The sequence below is a fragment of the Notamacropus eugenii genome, chromosome 7 (assembly GCF_028372415.1).
Source record: "Notamacropus eugenii isolate mMacEug1 chromosome 7, mMacEug1.pri_v2, whole genome shotgun sequence".
Lineage (NCBI taxonomy): Eukaryota > Metazoa > Chordata > Mammalia > Diprotodontia > Macropodidae > Notamacropus > Notamacropus eugenii.
In genome coordinates this window covers 17,829,601-17,849,850 of record NC_092878.1, presented here as the reverse complement: position 1 = coordinate 17,849,850, position 20,250 = coordinate 17,829,601, and the positions used below count along the sequence as shown (strand labels likewise).

Here is a 20,250-nt window from a genome sequence, read left to right as displayed (position 1 = left end):
AAAAGGACACTGAAAAAAACAACTGCGTATAAAGTAGAATTGGCCAGATGGAAAAGAAGGCACAAAAACTCACAGAAGAAAAGAACTCCTTAAAAAGTAAAGTGGTTCAAATGGAAGAAGAGATACAAAAATGCAATAGAAGAAAGTAATTCATTAAAACTTAGAATTAGAGGGGTGGAGCCAAGATGCTGGTGTAAAAACAGGGACTTGCTAGAGCTCTCCCCCAAACCTAGCCAAAGACCTGTAAAAAATGACTGTAAACAAATTCTGGAGCTGCAGAACCCAGAATGACAGAATGAAGCAAATCTCCAGCCCAAGACAGCCTGGAAGGTTGCCAGGAAGCATCTGTCATGCTGGGTTGGGAGCACAGCATAGTCCAGCATGGACCACGCTTGCACAGACAGGACATGAGGAGATCTAGGGGGGGCCTGAATCACTGGCACCTGTGGCAGTTTCCAGACTTCACAACCTCAAAAGGTCAAGTACAAATTGGAAGGTCAGGGGAAAAAAATCTGTCAGGCCTGTGTGAGAGAGAAGCCCCAGCCCCAGAGCAGTGGAGGGAGCAAAGGAGCCTGCAGGAACCACAGCAACAGAGGCAGCGGCATTGGCTGTTTCTGGAGGTCTAGGCCCATAGATTGTGGGGGAATCGAGCAGCTGATGGTACAACCCCTCCGGAAGCAGAGAACTACCTTGACAGAGCTCAGAAGTTAAGTAATTGACTGGGGAAAGGAGCAAAAAAGGAAAAAAATCAGACTATAGAATCTTACTTTGGTGACAAGGAAGATCAAAACTTCTCCATCCAAAGCCTCCAAGAAAAATATGAATTGGTTTCAGGCCATGGAAGAGCCCAAAAAGAATTTTGAATCAAGTAAGAAAAATAGAGGAAAAATTGAGAAGAGAAATGAGAGTGATGCAAGAATATCATGAAAAACAAGAAAACAGTTTGCTAAAAGCAACCCAAAAATGCTGAAGAAAATAACACCTTAAAAAACAGACTAACCCAAGTGACAAAAGAAATACAAAAAGTAAGTGAGGAGAAGAATGCCTTAAAAAGCAGAAAGGGCCAGATGGAAAAGGAGATCCAAAATCTCACTGAAGAAAATAATTTATTTAAAAATTAGAATGAAGTAAATGGAAGTTAATGACTTTATAAAAAATCAAGAAATTATAAAACAAAAGCAAAAGAATGAAAAAATGGCAGAAAACATGAAATATCTCATTAAAAAAACAACTGACCTGGAAAATAGATCCAAGAGAAAAAATTTTTAAATTATTGGACTATCTGAAAGCCATGATCAAAAAAGAGCTTAGACATAATCTTTCAAGAAAGTATTAAGGAAAACTGCCCTGATATGCTAGAACCAGAGGGTAAAATCAATATTGAAAGAATTCACTGATCACCACCTGAAAGAGATTACAAAAGAAAAACTCCTAGAAATATTGTAACCAGATTCCAGAGCTGCCAGGTCAAGGAGAAAATATTGCAAGCAGTCAGAAAGAAACAATTCAAATATTGTGGAAACACAATCAGGATAAAACAAGATCTAGCAGCTTCTATATTAAAGGATCAGAGGGCTTGGAATATGATATTCCAAAGGTCAAAGGAGTTAGGATTAAAACCAAGAATCACCTACCCAGCAAAACTGAGTATAATACTTCAGAGGAAAAAATGGTCATTCAGTGAAATAGAGAACTTTCAAGAATTCTTGATGAAAAAAGCAGAGCTAAATAGAAAATTTGACTTTCAAATACAAGAATCAAGAGAAGCTTGAAAAGGTAAACAGGAAAGTGAAATCATACAGGAATTACTGAAGTTGAACTGTTTACATTCCTACATGGAAAGATAATACGTGTAACTCTTGAGACTTTTCTCAGTATTAGGGGAGTTGCAGGGATTATACATATATAATATATGCATATATTTGGCAACATATATATGCATATATATGGTTTTATATATATACATATACAGACAGGGCACAGGGTGAGTTGAATATGAAGGGATGATATCTAAAAAAAAATTAAAGAGTGAGAGATTAATATATTAATATATTCTCTATATAAGAGAAAGGGAGAAATAGAATGGGGTAAATTATCTCTCACATGAAAGAGGCAAGAAAAATTTTTTCAATGGAGGGGAAGAAGGGGAAGGTGAGAAGGAAGAGTGAACCTTACTCTCATCACATTTAGTTTAAGGAGGGAATAACATGCACACTCAATTTGGTAGGAAGATCTACCTTACACTACAGGAAAGTAGAGGGAAGAAGGGGATAAGTGGGGGTGGGGAGATGATAGAAGGGAAGTAAGAGCAAAGAGGAGGAGGGGTAATTAGAAGTAAATACTTTTGAGAAAGGACAGGGTCAAAGGAGAGAGTAGGACAAATTGGGAGGCAGGATAGGATGGAGGGAAAATATAGTTAGTCTTTCACAGCATGACTATTATGAAAGTGTTTTGCATGGCTACACTTGTATAATTTATATTGAATTGCTTGCCTTCTCAATGGGGGGGAGGAAGGAAGGGAGGAAAGTTGGAACTCAAAGTTTTAAAAAACAATGTTAAAAATTGTGTTTTTCATGCAATTTGGAAATCAGACATACAGGCAATGGGGTATAGAAATCTGTCTTGCTCTACAAGAAAATAGAGGGGAAGAGGATAAGAGAAGGAAAGGGTGTGATAGAAGGGAGGGCAGATTGGGGGATGGGGTAATCAGAATCAGAATGCATGCTGTCAGGGTGGACAGAGGAGAGAGATGGGGAGAAAATCCAAAATGTGGAAGTGAATGTTGAAAACTATAAATAAATAAATTTTTGAAAAAGGAATAGAAAGTTGTGCAATTTCTTATGCAATCATCTTTTGTATTCTACTATGTTATGGAAATGCTTCTGTTATTTCATAAATTAAAAATAATTTTTTTAAAAGAAAGAAAAAAGTTAGAATTGGGCAAGTGGAAGCTAATAACTCTGTGAGATACCAAGCATCAGTCAAACAGAAACAAAAGAATGAAAAAAATAGAAAATCCCTCATTGGTAAAACAACTGACCTGGAAAATACATCCAGGAGAGACAATTTAAAAACTATTGGTCTACCTGAAAACCATGATGAATAAAAGAGACTGAATAGAATTATTCAGGAAATCATCAAGGAAAACTGCCCGAAGGTCCTAGAACCAGAAGGTAAAATAGTCATTGAAAGAATCCACCAATCACCTCTTAAAAGAGATCCCAAGGAATGCCAAGGAACGTTGTAGTCAAATTCCAAAATTATCAGGTCAAAGAAAAAATACTGCAAATGGCCAGAAACAAGCAATTTAAATATCATGGAACCATAATCAGGATTACGCAGGATCTTGTAGCTTTTACATGAAAAGATTAGAAGGCATGGAATATGATATTCCATAAGACAAAGGAGCTTGGATTACAACCAAGAATCAACTGCCCAGCAGAATTGAACATAATCTTTCAGGGTAGGAGATGGACATTCAACAAAATAGGGGACATCCAACAAAATAGGGGACTTCCTGATGAAAAGACCAGAGCTCAACAGAAATATGATCTTCAGATACAAGACTCAAGAGAGGCATCAAAAGGTAAACAGAAAAGATGTTATTAATAAGGGCAAACTTTTTACATCACTACAAGAGAAGATGACACTTGTAACTCTTGAGAACTGTATTGTTATTACATTTAAAATGGGTATACATAGACAGAGGGTGGAGGTATAAGCTAACTTTGATGTGATGATTTTAAAAAATCTAATTAAGTGGTGAAATGAGGTTGTACTGGGAGAAGAGAAAGGAGGCAGACAAGAGTAAATTACATCATATGAAAAGGCACAAAAACCTGTAACAGTAAAGAGAAAGCAGGAAGGGAGAGGAGTATTGTTTGAACTTTACTGTCATCAGATTTGGCTCAAAGAAGGAATAACATAATCAGTTAGGTATAGAAATCTAACTTACTTTATAGGAGGTATGAGGGGAAAGGGAAAGAAAAGGGAGGGGTTGATAGAAGAAAGGGAAGAAGTAGTAAGGTTAAAGGGAAAGAAAAAGGAGGGTACTAAGAGAAGGGAAGGCAGACTGAGGGAGGGAGTAGTCAAAAACATAACTCTAGTGAGGAGGGAAAGGGAGAAAATAGAAAAGCATAAATGGAGGGGAGGGGAGAAAGAATGGAGAGAAAGTCACAGATAGTAATTATAACTGTGAATGAGATGAACTATCCTATAAAATGGAAGCAGGTAGCATAGTGGATTAAGAAACATAATCCTACAATATGTTGCTTAAAAGAAACACATTTGAAGCAGAAGGATACACGCAGAGTAAAGGTAAAAAGATAGAGCAGAATATGTAATGCTTCAGCAGATGTAAAAAAAAAAAAAAAAGCAGGAGTAGCAATCCTGATCTCAGATAAAGCAAAACTAAAAATAGATCTATTAAAAGAGATAAGGAAGGTAACTACATCCTGCTAAAGGTACCATAGACAATGAAGTAATATCATTACTAAACATATTTGCGCCAAGTGATGTAGCATCCAGATTCTTAGAAGAGATGTTTAGGGAGTTACAGGAAGAAATAGATAACAAAATTATACTAGTGGGAGACTTCGAACTTTCCCTCTCAAAACTAGATAACTCTAATCACAAAATAAACAAGAAATAAGTTAAAGAGATGTATAGAATTTTAGAAAAGTTAGATAGGATTAACCTCTGGAGAAAAATGAATGGGGATAGAAATGAATATACATTTTTCTCGGTGGTGCATGGCACCTCCACAAGAACTGACCATATGTGACATCATAATAACCTTGCAATCCAGTGCAGAAAGTCAGAAATATTAAATGCATCCTTTTCAGATCATGATGCAATAAAAATTACATTTAATAAAGGGCTGTGGGAAGATAGATTAAAAATTAATTGGAAACTAACTAATCTAATCCTGAAGAATGAATGTCAAACAGCAAATCATAGAAACAATAACTCCATCCAAAAGAATGCCAGTAGTGAGACAACATACCAAAACTTATGAGATGCAGCAAAAGGAGTTCTCAGGGGAAGTTTTAGATCTCTAAATGTTTACATGAGTAAAATGGAGAAAGAAGAGATCAATGAATTGGGCATGCAACTAAGAAAACTAGAAAAAGAACAAATATAAAATCCCCAATTAAATACCAAATTAGAAATTCTGCAAACAAAAGGAAAGATTAACAAAATTGAATTTAAGAAAACTGTTCAATTAATAAATAAAAGTAAGAGCTGATTTTATGAAAAAAATAGTAAAATAGCTAAACCTTTGGTTAATATGATTTTTTTAAAAAAAAGAAGAAAACCAAATTACCAGTATCAAAAATGAAAAGAGTGAATTCTTCGCCAATGAAGAGGAAATCAAAACAATAATTAGGAGCTCTTTTGTCCAGCTGTATACCAATAAACTTGACAATCTTAATGAAATGTATGAATATTTACAAAAATATAAATTGTCTAGATTAATGGAAGAAGAAATAAAAATAAGAACCTCATTTCAGAAAGAAGAAATTGAACAATCCATTAATGAACTCCCTAAGAAAAGAGTCTCAAAGGCCAAATGGATTTACAAGTGAATTCTATGAAACATTTAAAGAACAATTCCAGTACTATGTAAACTATTTAGAAAAATAGGTGGAGTCCTACCAAATTCTTCTTATGATACAAATATGATACTGATACCTAACCTGGGAAGAGCCAAAACAGAGAAAGAAAATTATAGCCCAATTTCTCTAATGAACATAGAATTTAAATAAAATATCAGCAAAGAGATTACAGCAACTTATCTCAAAGATAATACACTATGACAGGGTAGCATTTATACCGGGAATGGAAGGATAGTTCAATATTAGAAAAACTATTAGCATAATTGACCATATCAACAGCAAAACTAACAGAAATCATATGATTGTCTGAAAAATCCTTTTGAAAAAATATAACACCCATTCCCATTAAAAACACTAGAGAGCATAGGAATAAATGTAATTTTCCTTAAAATGATAGGCAGCATTTGTCTAAAACCATCAGCAAATATTATAATGGGGATAAGCTAGAAGCATTTCCAGTAAGCTCGGGGGTGAAACAAGGATGTCCATTTTCACCACTGGTATTCAGTATGATGCTAGAAATGTTAGCTTTAGCAATAAAAGAAGAAAATACATAGAGAACTGAGTAGAACTTACACGAATACAAGTCGTTAGCCAAATTGATAAATGTTCAAAGGATATAAACAGGCAGTTTTCAGAGGAAGAAATTAAAGCTATCTCCAGTCGTATAGAAAATGCTCTGAATCATTATTGACCAGAGAAATGCAAATCAAACAACTCTGAAGTGCCACCTCACACTTATCAGATTGGTTAACATGACAGAAGAAAGTGGCAAATGTTGGAGAAGATATGGGAAAACTGGAACACAAATGCATTGCTAGTGGAGTTGTGAACTGATCCAACCATTCTGGAAAGCAATTCAGAACTATGCCCAAAGGGCTTTAAACTGTGCATACCCTTCGACTCAGCAATACCACTACTAGGACTGTATCCTAAAGAGATCATACAAATGGGAAAAGGATCCACATGTACAAGAGTGTTTTCAGCATCTGTTTTTGTGGTGGAAAAGAATTGAAAATTATGGGGATGTCCATCAACTGGGACATGGCCAGTCATGGTATATGAATGTAATGGAATACTGTTGTGCTAAAAGAAATGATGAACAGGTGGACCTCAGAAAAACCTGGAAAGACTTATATGAACAGATGCTAAGTGAAATGAGCAGAACCAGCAGAACTTTGTACCTAGTACCAGCCACATTGTGCAGTGACTCACTTTGATCACTCCCTAGGACTCATGATGGAAAATGCTATCCACATCCTGAGAAAGAACTTTGGAGTCTGAATGCAGATGACTGCACACTATTTGCCCTGCTTTTTTTTTTTTTTTTGGCTGTTTTGTTTCTTTTTTCTCATGTTTCCTCCCATTAGTTCTAATTCTTATTTACATCGTGACTAATGTGAAAAATATGTTTAATTTGAATGTATAAGTAGGGCTTATATCAGATTGCATGCCATCTTGGTGAGGGGGAAGAAAAGAGAGGGGGAGAAAGTTTTAAACTCAAAATCTTATGGAAATGAATGTTGAAAATTAAAATAAATTAATTATAAAAATAAAAATAAATAAAATAAGGGTATTAGAGACAAAAAAAATTCACTTCAAGTCTGGTGAACCTATAATAGTAGGACCTTAGAAAATGCTTTTTTTATTCTAGCACTTTTCAACACTTGAGATGCGTTTAAATTTATGATAGTTCCATACTGGAGCCATGGGGATGACAGATGGGGTGCTTTGGGTGAAGAGTCTTCATCTCGTAAGCCATATCTAGACATGCATAAAGGTCTTTTTTTTCTTATTTAGGCCTGTCCTGATGTGTAATTTACATTACCAAGTCTAGTCTTTCATTTATAATAATAAGTGAAACACTAGGGACAAAGGACTTTGAGGAGAGACTGCAAAGAAATACAAAAACACATGTGGTCTTCTCAAGGTACTTATAGTAGAATAGTGGAGACAAGACAAACAGAAATGGAACAAAGTCAGTGAAAACAGGAAGGTACGATGTCAGTAGTTACCATTAAACAAATTTAAAATTGAGTGTATTTTGAGAACTAGAGTCAGGTGGGATTAACATAGCTAGCCTTCTAAGAATGTGTTCTTAAAAATTCTGTTACAGACATAGACATATATGTATGTATATATATATATATATATATATATATATATATATATATATATCTCAGCACATCACAGGCATATTACCTATGTGACATAAATTTCACCCCAAAACAATCTTGCTAATAGATTTTCCCTGATAAGAATCGAACATTTCTTCTCAACACCACCTTTACAAAACAGCACTCTTAATTAAAGCTAAATAAATTTCACCAAGCACAGCTCTTTTATCAGCCAGCCCAATGAAAAGAAATAAAGGTGAATGCATATCTAATTTTTTGGCATTCCCTTTTTGTCCTGTACCCATACCTTGGCACATGGGGGGCCACTGGGCAGTGTTGCTAATTGCCTTGATGGTTGGGAACTCTGCTAAATTATATAAATGGTCCAAGTATGATTAACCCCAACTTCTTGTTTCTATCTAAAGAGGAAACATCCTGACAGTTCAGAATTGCTCCCACTGTCTCCACTTGTGCCCGGTGATATGATGGCCTTTTCTCCCTCTCTCTTTCAGCTATTCTCTTCCTGAAAAACTGGAATATGTGGTCACCAAGTATGCTGAGCATTCACATGACAAATGGGCTTGTGACAAGGTAGGGATTTTCATCCAACTGTCAGGAAAAGAAGAGCCAAAGAACATTAAAGGGTTGAATCTTGGAAATCTGCCCAATTTATCTAAGTGACAGACTTGCCATTCCAAGAATATTCATTATTTGAGAGCAGCAATTTCCTGAGGTTTGTGGAGGTCAGTGGAAAAGGAGACAGCAGCTGCTGCTGTGCTGTTTCTTATACCAGTCAAGGAAATGCTCACTTCTAGCAATGTTAACTTTTTTCTTAGCATCAGAGAATATGGAATTTACATATGCATGCTCATCTTGGATTTGTGGTAAGAGGGAAGGGAAGTAGCAGTGAAATTTATTGTCTTTGGGTTTAATTAAAATTAATCAGTCACCAAGTATTTATTAATTGCCTACTGTGTGCCAGATAATTGTACTGGATGTGGGGCGATAAGACAAAAATGAAAGTCACTTTTGTCTGGGTAAACAACCTCTCTCTATGTGTCTGTGTGTCTGTCTATCTGTGTATGTGTCTCCATTTAATCAAAATATTTACAACATAAATCCAAGGAAATTTTGGGAGGAGGTGCTAGTACCTGAGTAAGTTAGGAAATATTTCATAGAGGTGACACTTGAACTGAGTTTTGAAGAAAGCTAGGGATTCTACAAGGCAGAGGAGGAAGATATTACAAGCATGGAGGACAGACTATACAAAGACACAGAGACAAGGCACAGAATGTCATATTTTAGGAACAGCAAGAAGGCAAATTTGTCTGAAATGTAAAGTGAATGAAGGGAAGAAGTAATGTGTAATAAGCCTGGAAGGAGATATTGGAGCCAGGTTATAAAATGCTTTACTTACAAACAGGAGGTTATATGTAATGGTAGAGAGAACCCAGGATGGTTGAGGTGAGTGGTAAGCTCACAACTGTGCTTTAGGAATATCATTTTGTCAGCTCTGTGGAGAATGGTTTGCAGAAAGAAGAAATTTGCAGCAGAGAGACAACCTAGAAGGCTTTTGCTAATCCAGAGTCTTACTCTGGGCAAGAATACTGATCCAGTCATAATAGTTGTTATAGTAGCCCATGTTAGCACTTCTAGACTCTCCTTTAAAAACTGAGTCATTGAAGAGGAGCCAAGATGACTGAGTGATAGGAAGCATTGTGGTGAGCATCACTCTACATACTTCTTCAAACATCCAGAAAATGCACCAGACTGTATTCTTATGGGGAAGTCCAGGAAAAGTCCATACAGACTTGACAAAGGGAGACAGAAAGGGAGACTTGTGGAGAAGGGAGACAACTCACCTTACACTGCAGACCCAAGGAGAGGCTATATACCAGTACAAGAAGAGGTTCAAAATTCTCACAGGGTACCCTATTAGGGCACTCTGATAGAGATAAATGCCACCTGACAGCTTTGTTGCTACTATCCCATTCTGAGTCATAGATTTAGTGTGGACTCAAAAAAAAAGATTTGAGTGGAAGTATGGTATTCCTGGGCAGGAAGGCCCTGGGCAGTGTTCTGAGAAAGGAGATGTTCAGAACCTAGTGCCAACAGTGGTGTGACTTAGACCCCAAGTGAGAGCAGAGTCTCACGTCTATCATCTAGGCCAGCATGCAGAGGAATAAACAAGGTTGGGATCCCAGGTGAAAGGAAGCCTACAATTGTGCCACTCTGAACCCAAGAGAACTTTCCAGCTTATTGATGGGGTTGTCAGTCCATCAGCAGTTAACTCTTAGGCAGACTCAAATCCAGATCAGGAATTTGTGGAGCTTGGACCAGGATGGGGACAGGAGAGGGAGTGGCACAGCAACCTTTCTGATATGAGCACGCCATGCTGAGTGGTCCTGTGCCAGTGTCTCTCATGTAGCACAATCAAATCCAAAGTTTTTGAGAGAGACCTTGCGAGTGTCCTTATATCACTTCTTCTGACCACCATGTGATCGCCTACCCCATGCGAGTTCTCCATAAAATAGTCTTTTTGGCAGGTGTACATTTTGCAACAATGTGGCCAGCCCATCAGAGTTGCTCTATGAAGCATAGTTTGAATGCTTTGCAGTTTAGTTCGAGTAAGGACCTCAGTGTCTGGTACCTTATCCTGCCAGGTGATCCTCAGAATCTTCCTAAGACAGTTCAGATGGAAGCGATTCAGTTTCCTGGCGTGGTGCTGGTAAACTGTCCATGTTTCACAAGCATACAACAATGAGGTCAGCACAATGAATGGCTCTGTAGACCTTCAGTTTGGTAGTCAGTCTAATACCTCTTCTCTCCCAAACTTTTCCTTGGAGCCTCCCAAACACTGAGCTAGTTCTGGCAATGCGTGCATCAACCTCATTGTCAGTGTGTGCATCCCTGGAAAGTACACTATCAAGGCAAGTGAACTTATCCACAGCATTCAAAACTCTTACTTGTTGTAACCAATGGTTCCACATATGGATTATGTGGTGGTAGCTGATGGAGCACCTGTGTTTTTGTGGTATTGATTATTAGGCAAAAATTAGCACAGACAGCAAAGAATTAATCCATACTTGTTGCATCTCAGCTTCAGAGGCTGCATTGAGTGCACAATCATTTGCAAACGGAAAATCAGGCACCAACACTTCCTCCACTTTGGTCTTGGCTTGAAGCCTTTTCATATTGAAGAACTTACCATCAGTGCAGTAGTTGACCTTGATGCCAACTTCATCCTCGTTGAAAGCATTTGACAACATGCTGAAAAGCATGGGAACAAGCACACAGCCCTGTTTCACTCCATTGGCGACTAGGAAGTCATGAGAACATTGTCCACTATCCAGAACCTGGGCAAACATGCCATCATGAAATTGATGTACAATGCTGATGAACTCCTCTGGGCAACCAAATCTTGATATAATTTACCATAAGCCCTCACGACTAAAAGTATCAAAGGCCTTGGTCAGATCTACAAACGTTGTGTACAGACCTCTGTTCTGCTCCTGCCATTTCTCCTGGAGTTGTAGGGGAGCAAACACCATATCAACTGTTCCTCGGCCCTTTCTGAAGCCACACTGGCTCTCAGGTATATGCTCATCTTCCAGGTGAAGGATCAGCCTATTAAGGAGGACTCTAGCAAGAATCTTGCAAGCAGTGACTAAGAGAGAGACCCCCCACCCCCGCCGTGATTGTCGCAGGACAGTCTATTCTCTTTACCTTTATAGAGATGGACAATGGAGGCATCCTTGAACTCCTGGGGGATAGCCTCTTGCCATATAACCTGGAGAATTTCAGTCAGCTTTTGTATGAGCAATGGTGCCCCTACCTTGTAAATCTCAGCTGGAATACAATCAGCACCAGGTGCTTTGTACATGAAAGGAGCCTAATGGCCTCAAAACATCTTCTTCAGCTAAAAGTTCAGCTAAGGAGGGATTGACTTCAACCTGAGATAAATGGTCAGTGGCCTCCGCATTGATTGATGATGGTCTGTTGAGAACACTATGGAAGTGTTCAGCCTATCTCTCTAGGATCATGTCCTTATCACTGATCAATGTAGTTCCATTGGCACTGAGTAGTTGTGATGCACCGTAGGTTTTTTGGTCCATAAATAGCTTTCAGGGAATCATTGGTATAGAGAGCTCCTGGTGAGGGAGTCCCTCTAACAGTGCAGATCAACACATTCTCTGTAGTTTTCATACCTTAAAGAGTTTTCTTGGGCACTGAGAAGTTAGGTGGCTTGTCTAGCATCATAAAGACGATACATATGGAAGAATGTACTGGAACTCAGATCTTCCTTACTCTAGTCTAGCTCTCTGCCAGCTCTTCCATGCTGAAAGTAACTCATAAAGGTCAGCTGTTATTGTTTTTTATTATGATCTCAATAATTATCGCATGTTTCTATTACATATTTCTATTATAGCTGTTAGGTTGTGTTTTGCTCTAGATATTGAAAAGGAGCTAAATTTGCAGATGAATGATGAGGTGAAGGTACCTGTGTAGATAACTTTCTTAACTGGTTCAGGGAGAGGAAAGGTACAGGGTAATAACTGACAGAGATGGTAGGATCCAGTGAGGGTTTTCTTAAGGATTACAAAGACATGGACATGTTTGTAGACAATAAGGAAACAGAAGATAGGGAAGATTGAAGATTAATGAAAGTCTTTATGAGAGTGTGGTCAGTTTACTATAGAACTCTGGAGGAATGGGATCAAGGATGCTCATAGAGATAGAGACATTTGCTTTGACTAGGAAAAGTGCCACCTAAGAATGCCAAGATCAGAATGAAGGGTATAGTATGGTAAGTTCTATGAATGATCTGAGAAGAAGAGGAGAGAAGAGAAAATTATTGGCAATTGGCCTCCAATATTTATGAAGCAAGGTCCTCAGCTAAAAATATAGAGGGTGGTTATGCCTTGAAATCTGCTGGAGAGGCCAAGTTTAGGACAGTCACTATGGGGAATGGTATAGTAAATCAACTGGGTGGGACTAGACCGCCTGCTGCAGAAGGCATTGTTGAGATTAAGTAACATAAATTTATTGTGACCCAATTAGTACAGTTTCATGCTTTTCTCCAGTTCCATTCAACAGCATGTTAATGCAGAGGAGATGGATTGAGGGAGTAATCCAAGGTCATGGCTTTGCAAGGCCATCATCAACTATAGGATAAGAATGCAAGGGACTTGAGAATAAAGCTAGCTTAGTGGTGCCTTACTCATGGAGGGGTTGACAGGAAAAGAAGAGTTTAGCCAGCGCAGGTACCATGGCCTGGCAAAGACCTGAGGGATGCAGATAATGAAGGTCACAGTGAGGACACAGAACCAAGCAGTCATAAAATATTGGGGAAAGATGGAAGGATAAAAGTTTATGATCATAAGGGAATTTCAGTTTAATAATAACAATAATAGATAACATTTATATAGTGCCTGCCATGTGCCAGGCATTGTGCTAAGCACTTTATAGTTATTATCTCATTTGAACTTTACAACAACCTGGGGGAAATGCTGTTATTATCCCCGTTTAATGGGAAACTAAGGCAAGCAGGAGTTAAGTGAGCTGCTCAGTGCCACACAACTAGTAAGTTTCTGAGGCTGGATTTGAACTCAGGCCTTTCTTACTTCAGTCCACTATGCCACCTAACTGCTCCTGTTTGTGAACAGGCAAGTGGAATACTTATGGGTAATGGCCAGATCAAAGACAAGACCATCTCTGTGTGGAGCTAAGGGAGAGTGAAAAGATAGGTCATGAGAACTCAGTAGATAGGAAGCTAAAGTATTTAAGGGAGTGAAGTCAGGAGATGGGAAAGAGAGAAAGACCGTTAGCTAAGCACTAAATTCTCTGAGGAATGAAAGAGAATGCTGTGAAGGTTGATATATTAAAATCACCAAGGTTTTGTTTGGGTGATAAATTTAAATAGCATAAATCTCACAGGAGAGGCTGCTTAGTGAAGGTGCTAGAGATAGATTCTAATGATGGCAGTGGAGAGCAAAGAGTGTTTCAATTACCCCCATTGTAATCTTTTAGTTTGGGGGGGGGGAGTGGGAGGAAGGAGGCAAGTGAAATATGAGAGAAAGAATAAGAAATACTGGAATGGTGGCATGGAAGGTGGTGCCATCAGAAGGTAGCCGGATCCCAATGAGCACATGATAGAAGGAATGAAAAGGGAAGAGATTTAATATGAAAGGAGGTATGTTTATTGTGGAGCAGGGATTCCCAAGGGTTCAGTGTAGGGGTTGGGAGTTAGCAGATATGGAATGGGATCTTATGACGATAAGGTAGAGGAGGATAGGCATGAGGGAGCAATAAGTTGAGGGTAAGCAACAGGGTTTGTGCATGATCAGAATCTTTGGAATGGAGCAAGTATAAGTTTATGGGAGTTTGCTATCCATTGAGCACTGAGTAGAATATGAGTGGTTGGAGAGGAGTCTGTTGAGAAAGACTTGAAATTAGACTGTGCAGATCTTCCCTTGAGGTTCACAATGTGTGACAAATAGCACGACTGTCCCATGAGGTCACACAAGGCCTTCCTCATGTAGGAAGGAACACCCAGTGGGATAGAAGCATGGGCAGGAGGTCAGAATACCTTGCTGTCCCTGGAGAAAGCCCTGAGAGGCAGGAGATGAATTAGATCTTGTCCCCAGAGGATAGTGCAACACTGGAAATAGTTTCAAGGCAGGGCCCCACCGAAACAGGACAACAAATGCTTATATTCTGCACTGAAGAGGGATCTAAGAGGAAGACAGTGGTATGTGGGTAAAAAGGATCTTGTTCTTCCTAGTTTGCAGCCCTGTGCTAGAGAGGATCATTTGCTATATTGGTGCTGTTTATAATCCATTTCTGTAGTAGGTATAATTTCTGGAATTTGCATTTAGTGAAGATTTTTTAATTCTCAAAGTCTTTACTATGCTTTCTTCAGATTTTAATGCCTCCTCATTTCATCTCTTACTTAGTCTATTCAAGGCTTAGGAATGAAGATTGGGATTTTTTTGTTTAGTTGCCACGTGCTAGCCGCTTAACTTGGCATTAAGTCATCATTGACAAAAACAGTATGAATCCCTCACGTAGAATTAATGTCATCTGTTTCCATGTCAAGATATAGCAGTGATTCATAGTGAAAGTAATCCAGTCTCCAGTCTATTTCATGTTAATTAACTTGATTGTTTTGATAGTTAGCACCATCTAGCTAAAGTATTTCCAGCAAATGGGATATTGGCGTTTCTGATTTGATGACAGCTCTTACCTTCTTATTGTGCCAGAATACAAAGAAGCACCACTTGTTCTATTGTCTTCAGCGTTAACATGTGCAAAGTTGTCTAATGTAGGGCCTGCATATAGCCTTTGCTGCCCCATCTTTTTCTTGGGTTTATAAGGGAAATGTCATCATATTTGCCAGTGTATTAACCCAAACAGAGCCCAGTTGGTCAGTGTTTCAAGATTCAGGCCAAGCCTTCAGAGCTATCACAACGATCCAGGGCAAGCGTTCCCTACTTAGCCTGGGCTGGGAAGGATTCTCTTATTCCCATCCTGGACTACAGGTATGGGTTGTCCTTTAGTAGAGTTATTTTATTATTATTCACCTAATGAGTCACTAGAGCTGTCTTTGACCATATAGAGAGTCCTTACACTGGTTAGTGTTTGCTCTCCCTGAATGTTGAGTCGTTACCAAGTTAAAATGTCGAGAAAATATTTAGACCTTGGAGGTGGACAGCATGCATCATTGGACTGAACAGTCATAAGGACTGAAAATCCAGTTCTTAAACTTAGAATGCTGTCTTGTATGTTGATGAGAACTAAACGGTTAGTTACCTGTCCATCCTCAACTTTTTCTGTCAAGAGATTAATAATCAGTAGGAGAATATGGGTTGAGCATGCTGCTTGTGGCAATATATGTCTGTAAGGGCGCTCAAATAATCTTAAACCCAGGTCACTCCAGTTTTGGTGAAGTAGCCAGTTCATCAAGGCATGTGACTTGAGAAACTGCTCAGATCTCAGCCTATCTTTCATGACTTTGGGAAGCCTTGTGCACAGGCCCCTTGGTCCTGCTTTATATGGACCTGGAATGCAAGTATGTATATAAAGAGGACAACCAGATAAAATAAGAAAACAGAATTGGCTATTACCTTGAGGAAATAATGATGAAATTTCCCCTATAAACCTAAGAAGTAGATGGGGCAGCAAAGACTTATATGCAGGCCCTACATTAGACAACTTTGCACATGTTAACGCTGAAGACAATAGAACAAGTGGTGCTCCTTTGTATTCTGGCACCATAAGAAGGTAAGAACATAATTCAGAAAGCAGCCCAATGGTTTAAGATTTAAGGAGAGAATTTCCAAGCAATTTGTAGGCACATTTGGCACAGTCCTTTCTTTGCTGTTGGTTCATTTGGCTAAATAGGATACAATCAGTTGGGTCACAAGTAGGGGTGTTTAATGCCCAGGAAATGCTATTTAAAGTGAAAAACTTTCCCCCGACAGAGTCAGAATGGATGGAAATATGGTATCTCTCTGGATGAAAATGTGAAGACACATCCATTAATAAGACCTTTTAAAACATTAACTGAAAAGGTAAGAAACAATGGAAGTAAGAGAAAAATATCTCACACAATGTGCACAATGCTTTTTCCATCCTGGAGAAGTTTCCTCGGTCAGCCATAGGAGAACCAACAGAGGATTCACACAATATTTAGCGATTTTTTATGACAGAATAAATTCTTCTTGTTTTCTATCTGTGAGCATCTTCTCCTCCTCTGTTCCACACCCAGGATTTAATTCCCAGAATGCAATCTCATGGTACTCTCTAGCTCCTTAAAATCTATAGAAGAGATGTTATTTGACATATAGAGACCAGAGAAAAATTTATTTATTTTTTGCAAAAATTTTTGCAAATAAATTATGAATGATCCTAATTGGGGGAAGGGGAAAGAGGTGAGCCCCAAAGGGAATCAGGAAGCTGTTCAATTCTTCTCAAGTAAAAATTATTTCAGAGAACACAAAGGACAAGAAGAGGGAGAAAAAGGAAAAGTTTCCAAGTAGTATGAAAAAGGATGATGTTTCCAATTATGTTTATATAAGAATTATGTAGATAAATGTGTTACATAATTCCTTCCTGATTCTGATTCTGTGCTATTTTCTCAATAACCATTCTTGTTCCTTTCATAGGGTTCATAACCCTATCTTCAAGCTTAGTAGAGTGCACATTTTCTAATTTTGAACAAAATCCCATGGTCCAGAACTAATTTTGAGGTCAAGAAAACGGTAGCTGCCTAAATTGGAACTTTCTTGCCAAGGCATTTTCATATTAATCCCCTTCCTGTACCTAAAACACCAATTTATTTTCTTAGCTTTACCCTTGCTTGTACCCTTCTCCTTCCTCACAAAACTCCAAATACTTTTTAATGGCATGATACATTTAAGTTGAAGACAACAGACCTTCTTGAGGGTCTGGAATTTAATGTTTTTGTTTTCAAATAGCTAGCTCATTTATTAATAATGCATATCATAATTTAAATTAATAGGAATTGAGAGGCTTATCAAAATATCTATTCTTTGCAAGTCAGTTTTATTGAATTTGTTTCTAGGAAAAGGAAATTTATCGCTGGCCTGCTAGAGAGTCTCTGAAAACCATGCTAGCTGTGGGCTGGACAGTAGACAGAACCAGAGAAAGTGAAGCAATCCTACAACAGCGGGAAAATGAGAAGCTTCGCAGCATTTCCCAAGCCAGCCAGGTAAGACACGGCTACTTAGAACCAGATTCTTTAAACCTATGGGGAAATAAGTACTCTGGAATAGTGTCCATGGAATTTCATGGCATGAGATTTTCTTTAGGAGTAGCACTGGAGGGATGAGTCTGATTGTCAAAAAAGGAAACAAAAATCTTTGTTATGCAATCTTTATTTCAGAAAGTATCTCATGACACAACAGGCCCCGGTACAATTTGGGAAATGTCTTTAACTCTCTTGGCTTATAAGGAAATCTGAGATAACATCCATCATAATCCTTGGTATTTCAAGACAATTTCCTTGCTTATAGGCAACATTCACAGTATTAGTTCATAATATTATAAAATAGTTTTGTTTTTTAAAAGGGTAGACAAAATCAAAATTAGAAAATTAACAACTATTAGTCTCAAAGTACATGTAAATCCCCAGGGTCACTTGCAGTCCTGAGGACTGGTAAGATACAGCCTCCCCTTGCCTCCCAAGTCCTATTAGTACCACCTCCCCTCTCCATTTTGGAAAGAGTATGGTTAACTTCTCTCTGTCTGCCTCTGCCTCTTACTCTCATTCTCCCTCTCCTTTATTTTTCTTCCTTCTTCTGTCTCTCCTACAACTTTTCAGGGTTCTTATACACTGGATTTCTCAATTTCTTAGGACATTCATGGCAGTTTTGTATAAAATCCTCAAGTGAGATGAAAGCAAATACTTCTTGGTCATTCTTACCACCTTCTTCTCCTTCATTTGGTCTCCTTGCTACCACCCCCATTCAGTTTTTGTATCTTCCTTGGGGCAGACATTCTTCATTTTCCTTCCCTAGTTACTCAAAATAGGAAAGAGAAAAGACTTGCTGCTATGTGAGCTAAAAATAGCAATAGCCAGGAATGCTAATAAAAATGAGGAAAATATGTTGGATCAAGTTATTTTACTTTGCTTTTTCTAGGGCAACAGCTACAATCCTGCTCCACTTGACCTCTCAAATGTTGTACTTTCTAGGGAAGTCCAGGTCAGTACTAATGTTTTCGCTGTCCGTATTCTTCAGAACAGTGTAATTTACTTTTGACAGTATATCTTAGAATTAAGATTATATTATATATTACACAAATATAGTATTATAGATAGAAAATATTAGCACTGGAAAGGACCTTTAAGATCATCCAGTCCAGCTCCCTCATTTTACAGGTGGTAAAACTGAGGAGCAGAGAGGTAAAATGATTGTCCAGTATTATAAAGATGGTCCATGTAGAGTCCAGACTGGAACTCAGACTTCCTGATATCCACTGCATTGCTCTTTCTGTTAAACATGCTGCAAGATTTATTATCAAGTTTTCCAGCCCGTGAGGGCTGAAGAAAAGAACACATGTTGCCACAAATGAAAAAGTTTGTCAGTGTTTGCATTTTAGTGACATTTATCTTATTAGAAATTTAAACTGATAAATGTTTAAAATATTTATTTTAAAATAATTTTTAAAAACCCTTTACATTTTTATATAAACACAATTAATGAAAAATTGAATTTTCCAAATCATAAAATTATTGAGAAAAGTGGTATTATTTTACATTTTTTTGCAAATCTCTTTAATATCTGGTTTAATAGAAAACAGCTGCATTCTAATATGTTTCTGAATTCATTCAGTTGTGATATGCTGTTTTAGTTAAGGTATACGAAGAAAATCTACGTTTATATAGATATGTAGTTGGAAAAGGGAGGAATACTTTAATAGACAGATAAGTATAGACAAATAATTCTTCATTTTGAAAAAATGTTTCGACTTCACAGATCTGAAAAGGACTCGGAGCCCAGAGTTCCACAGACCACACTTTGAAAACTTTTGGCCTAAAATGCCAAAACTAGAGAATTAGGAATATATCACATCGAATAGAGATATGGGAAAAATATTTTCAGATAGTTCAAAGCTTAGAGTTTCTCTAGAAATTTTTAATGCTGTGTGACAGTTCAATACAATAGGGGCTATAGGTCCAGTTCAGCCTAATTCAGCATGGTAAAGAGAGAGTAATGAACAGAAAAGCAGAGTGCTAAAGTGACAAACAGAAACAAATAGTGTTTCATTCATGTACTTCCTCTGTTTGGCTATTATGTATTCAATTATTTATGTATGTGAACTTCATTCACATACTATTGCTTCAATGACAAGTGCTCCCAAAGCCCACCTCTCTAGACGCATTGAATCATTACTCTAGATCTCAGAGGACATCTAATCCAAAGCCCTCATATTACAGATAAGGAAACTGAGGCACACAGTAATTCACCTGAGATTATACAGATAATTATGGATACTATGCCCTCTGAGTCCAAATCAAGTATACTTTGTACTGTACCAGACTTCCTTCAGTTTTGCAAAACCCATTGTATACTGCCTTCACCATGGCACCTCACAAATACCCATGATATTTCACATTAGTATAAAGGACACACATAGAGGAATATAAAATGCAGTGGAAGAGAATGAAACAGCTTGGATCTTTGGAATATCTCTGATAAGTCCTGTTTCTCCTCCCCCACTTCTATTTCAACTTCTGCCTTTGACTTCCTTGACATTTGAAGGCTATGGCAACAAGGCCAGTGATACACCATTTCAATTTATTCATTTGTTTTTAGATTAGGTATCTGTACATGAGTCAGTATACACTTTCCCTTTGTAATGATATGCTCCTTACGTAAATGAATTTTATTTGTAAGGTTTTATTTATGCCAGTCTCTCACCAGTATAGGTGTCTTTAGTTTCCTTACCTTGATGACTTTATAAAAACAATCTTAGTTTGTTTTCCTAAC

General features: G+C 37.9%; 1 protein-coding gene across 7 annotated transcripts in view; it reads left to right on the top strand.

Annotated features, from left to right (window-relative positions):
- Window positions 1-20,250, top strand: part of RYR3 (ryanodine receptor 3) — a 750,252-nt gene that overhangs the window by 585,272 nt on the left and 144,730 nt on the right. For all 7 annotated transcript variants that reach the window (XM_072625274.1, XM_072625277.1, XM_072625272.1 and 4 more), the window contains exons 52-55: window positions 8,248-8,326; window positions 16,219-16,308; window positions 17,322-17,468; window positions 18,400-18,462. In XM_072625274.1, the coding sequence (XP_072481375.1) occupies window positions 8,248-8,326; window positions 16,219-16,308; window positions 17,322-17,468; window positions 18,400-18,462 (379 nt within the window). The remainder of the gene's footprint in view (window positions 1-8,247; window positions 8,327-16,218; window positions 16,309-17,321; window positions 17,469-18,399; window positions 18,463-20,250) is intronic.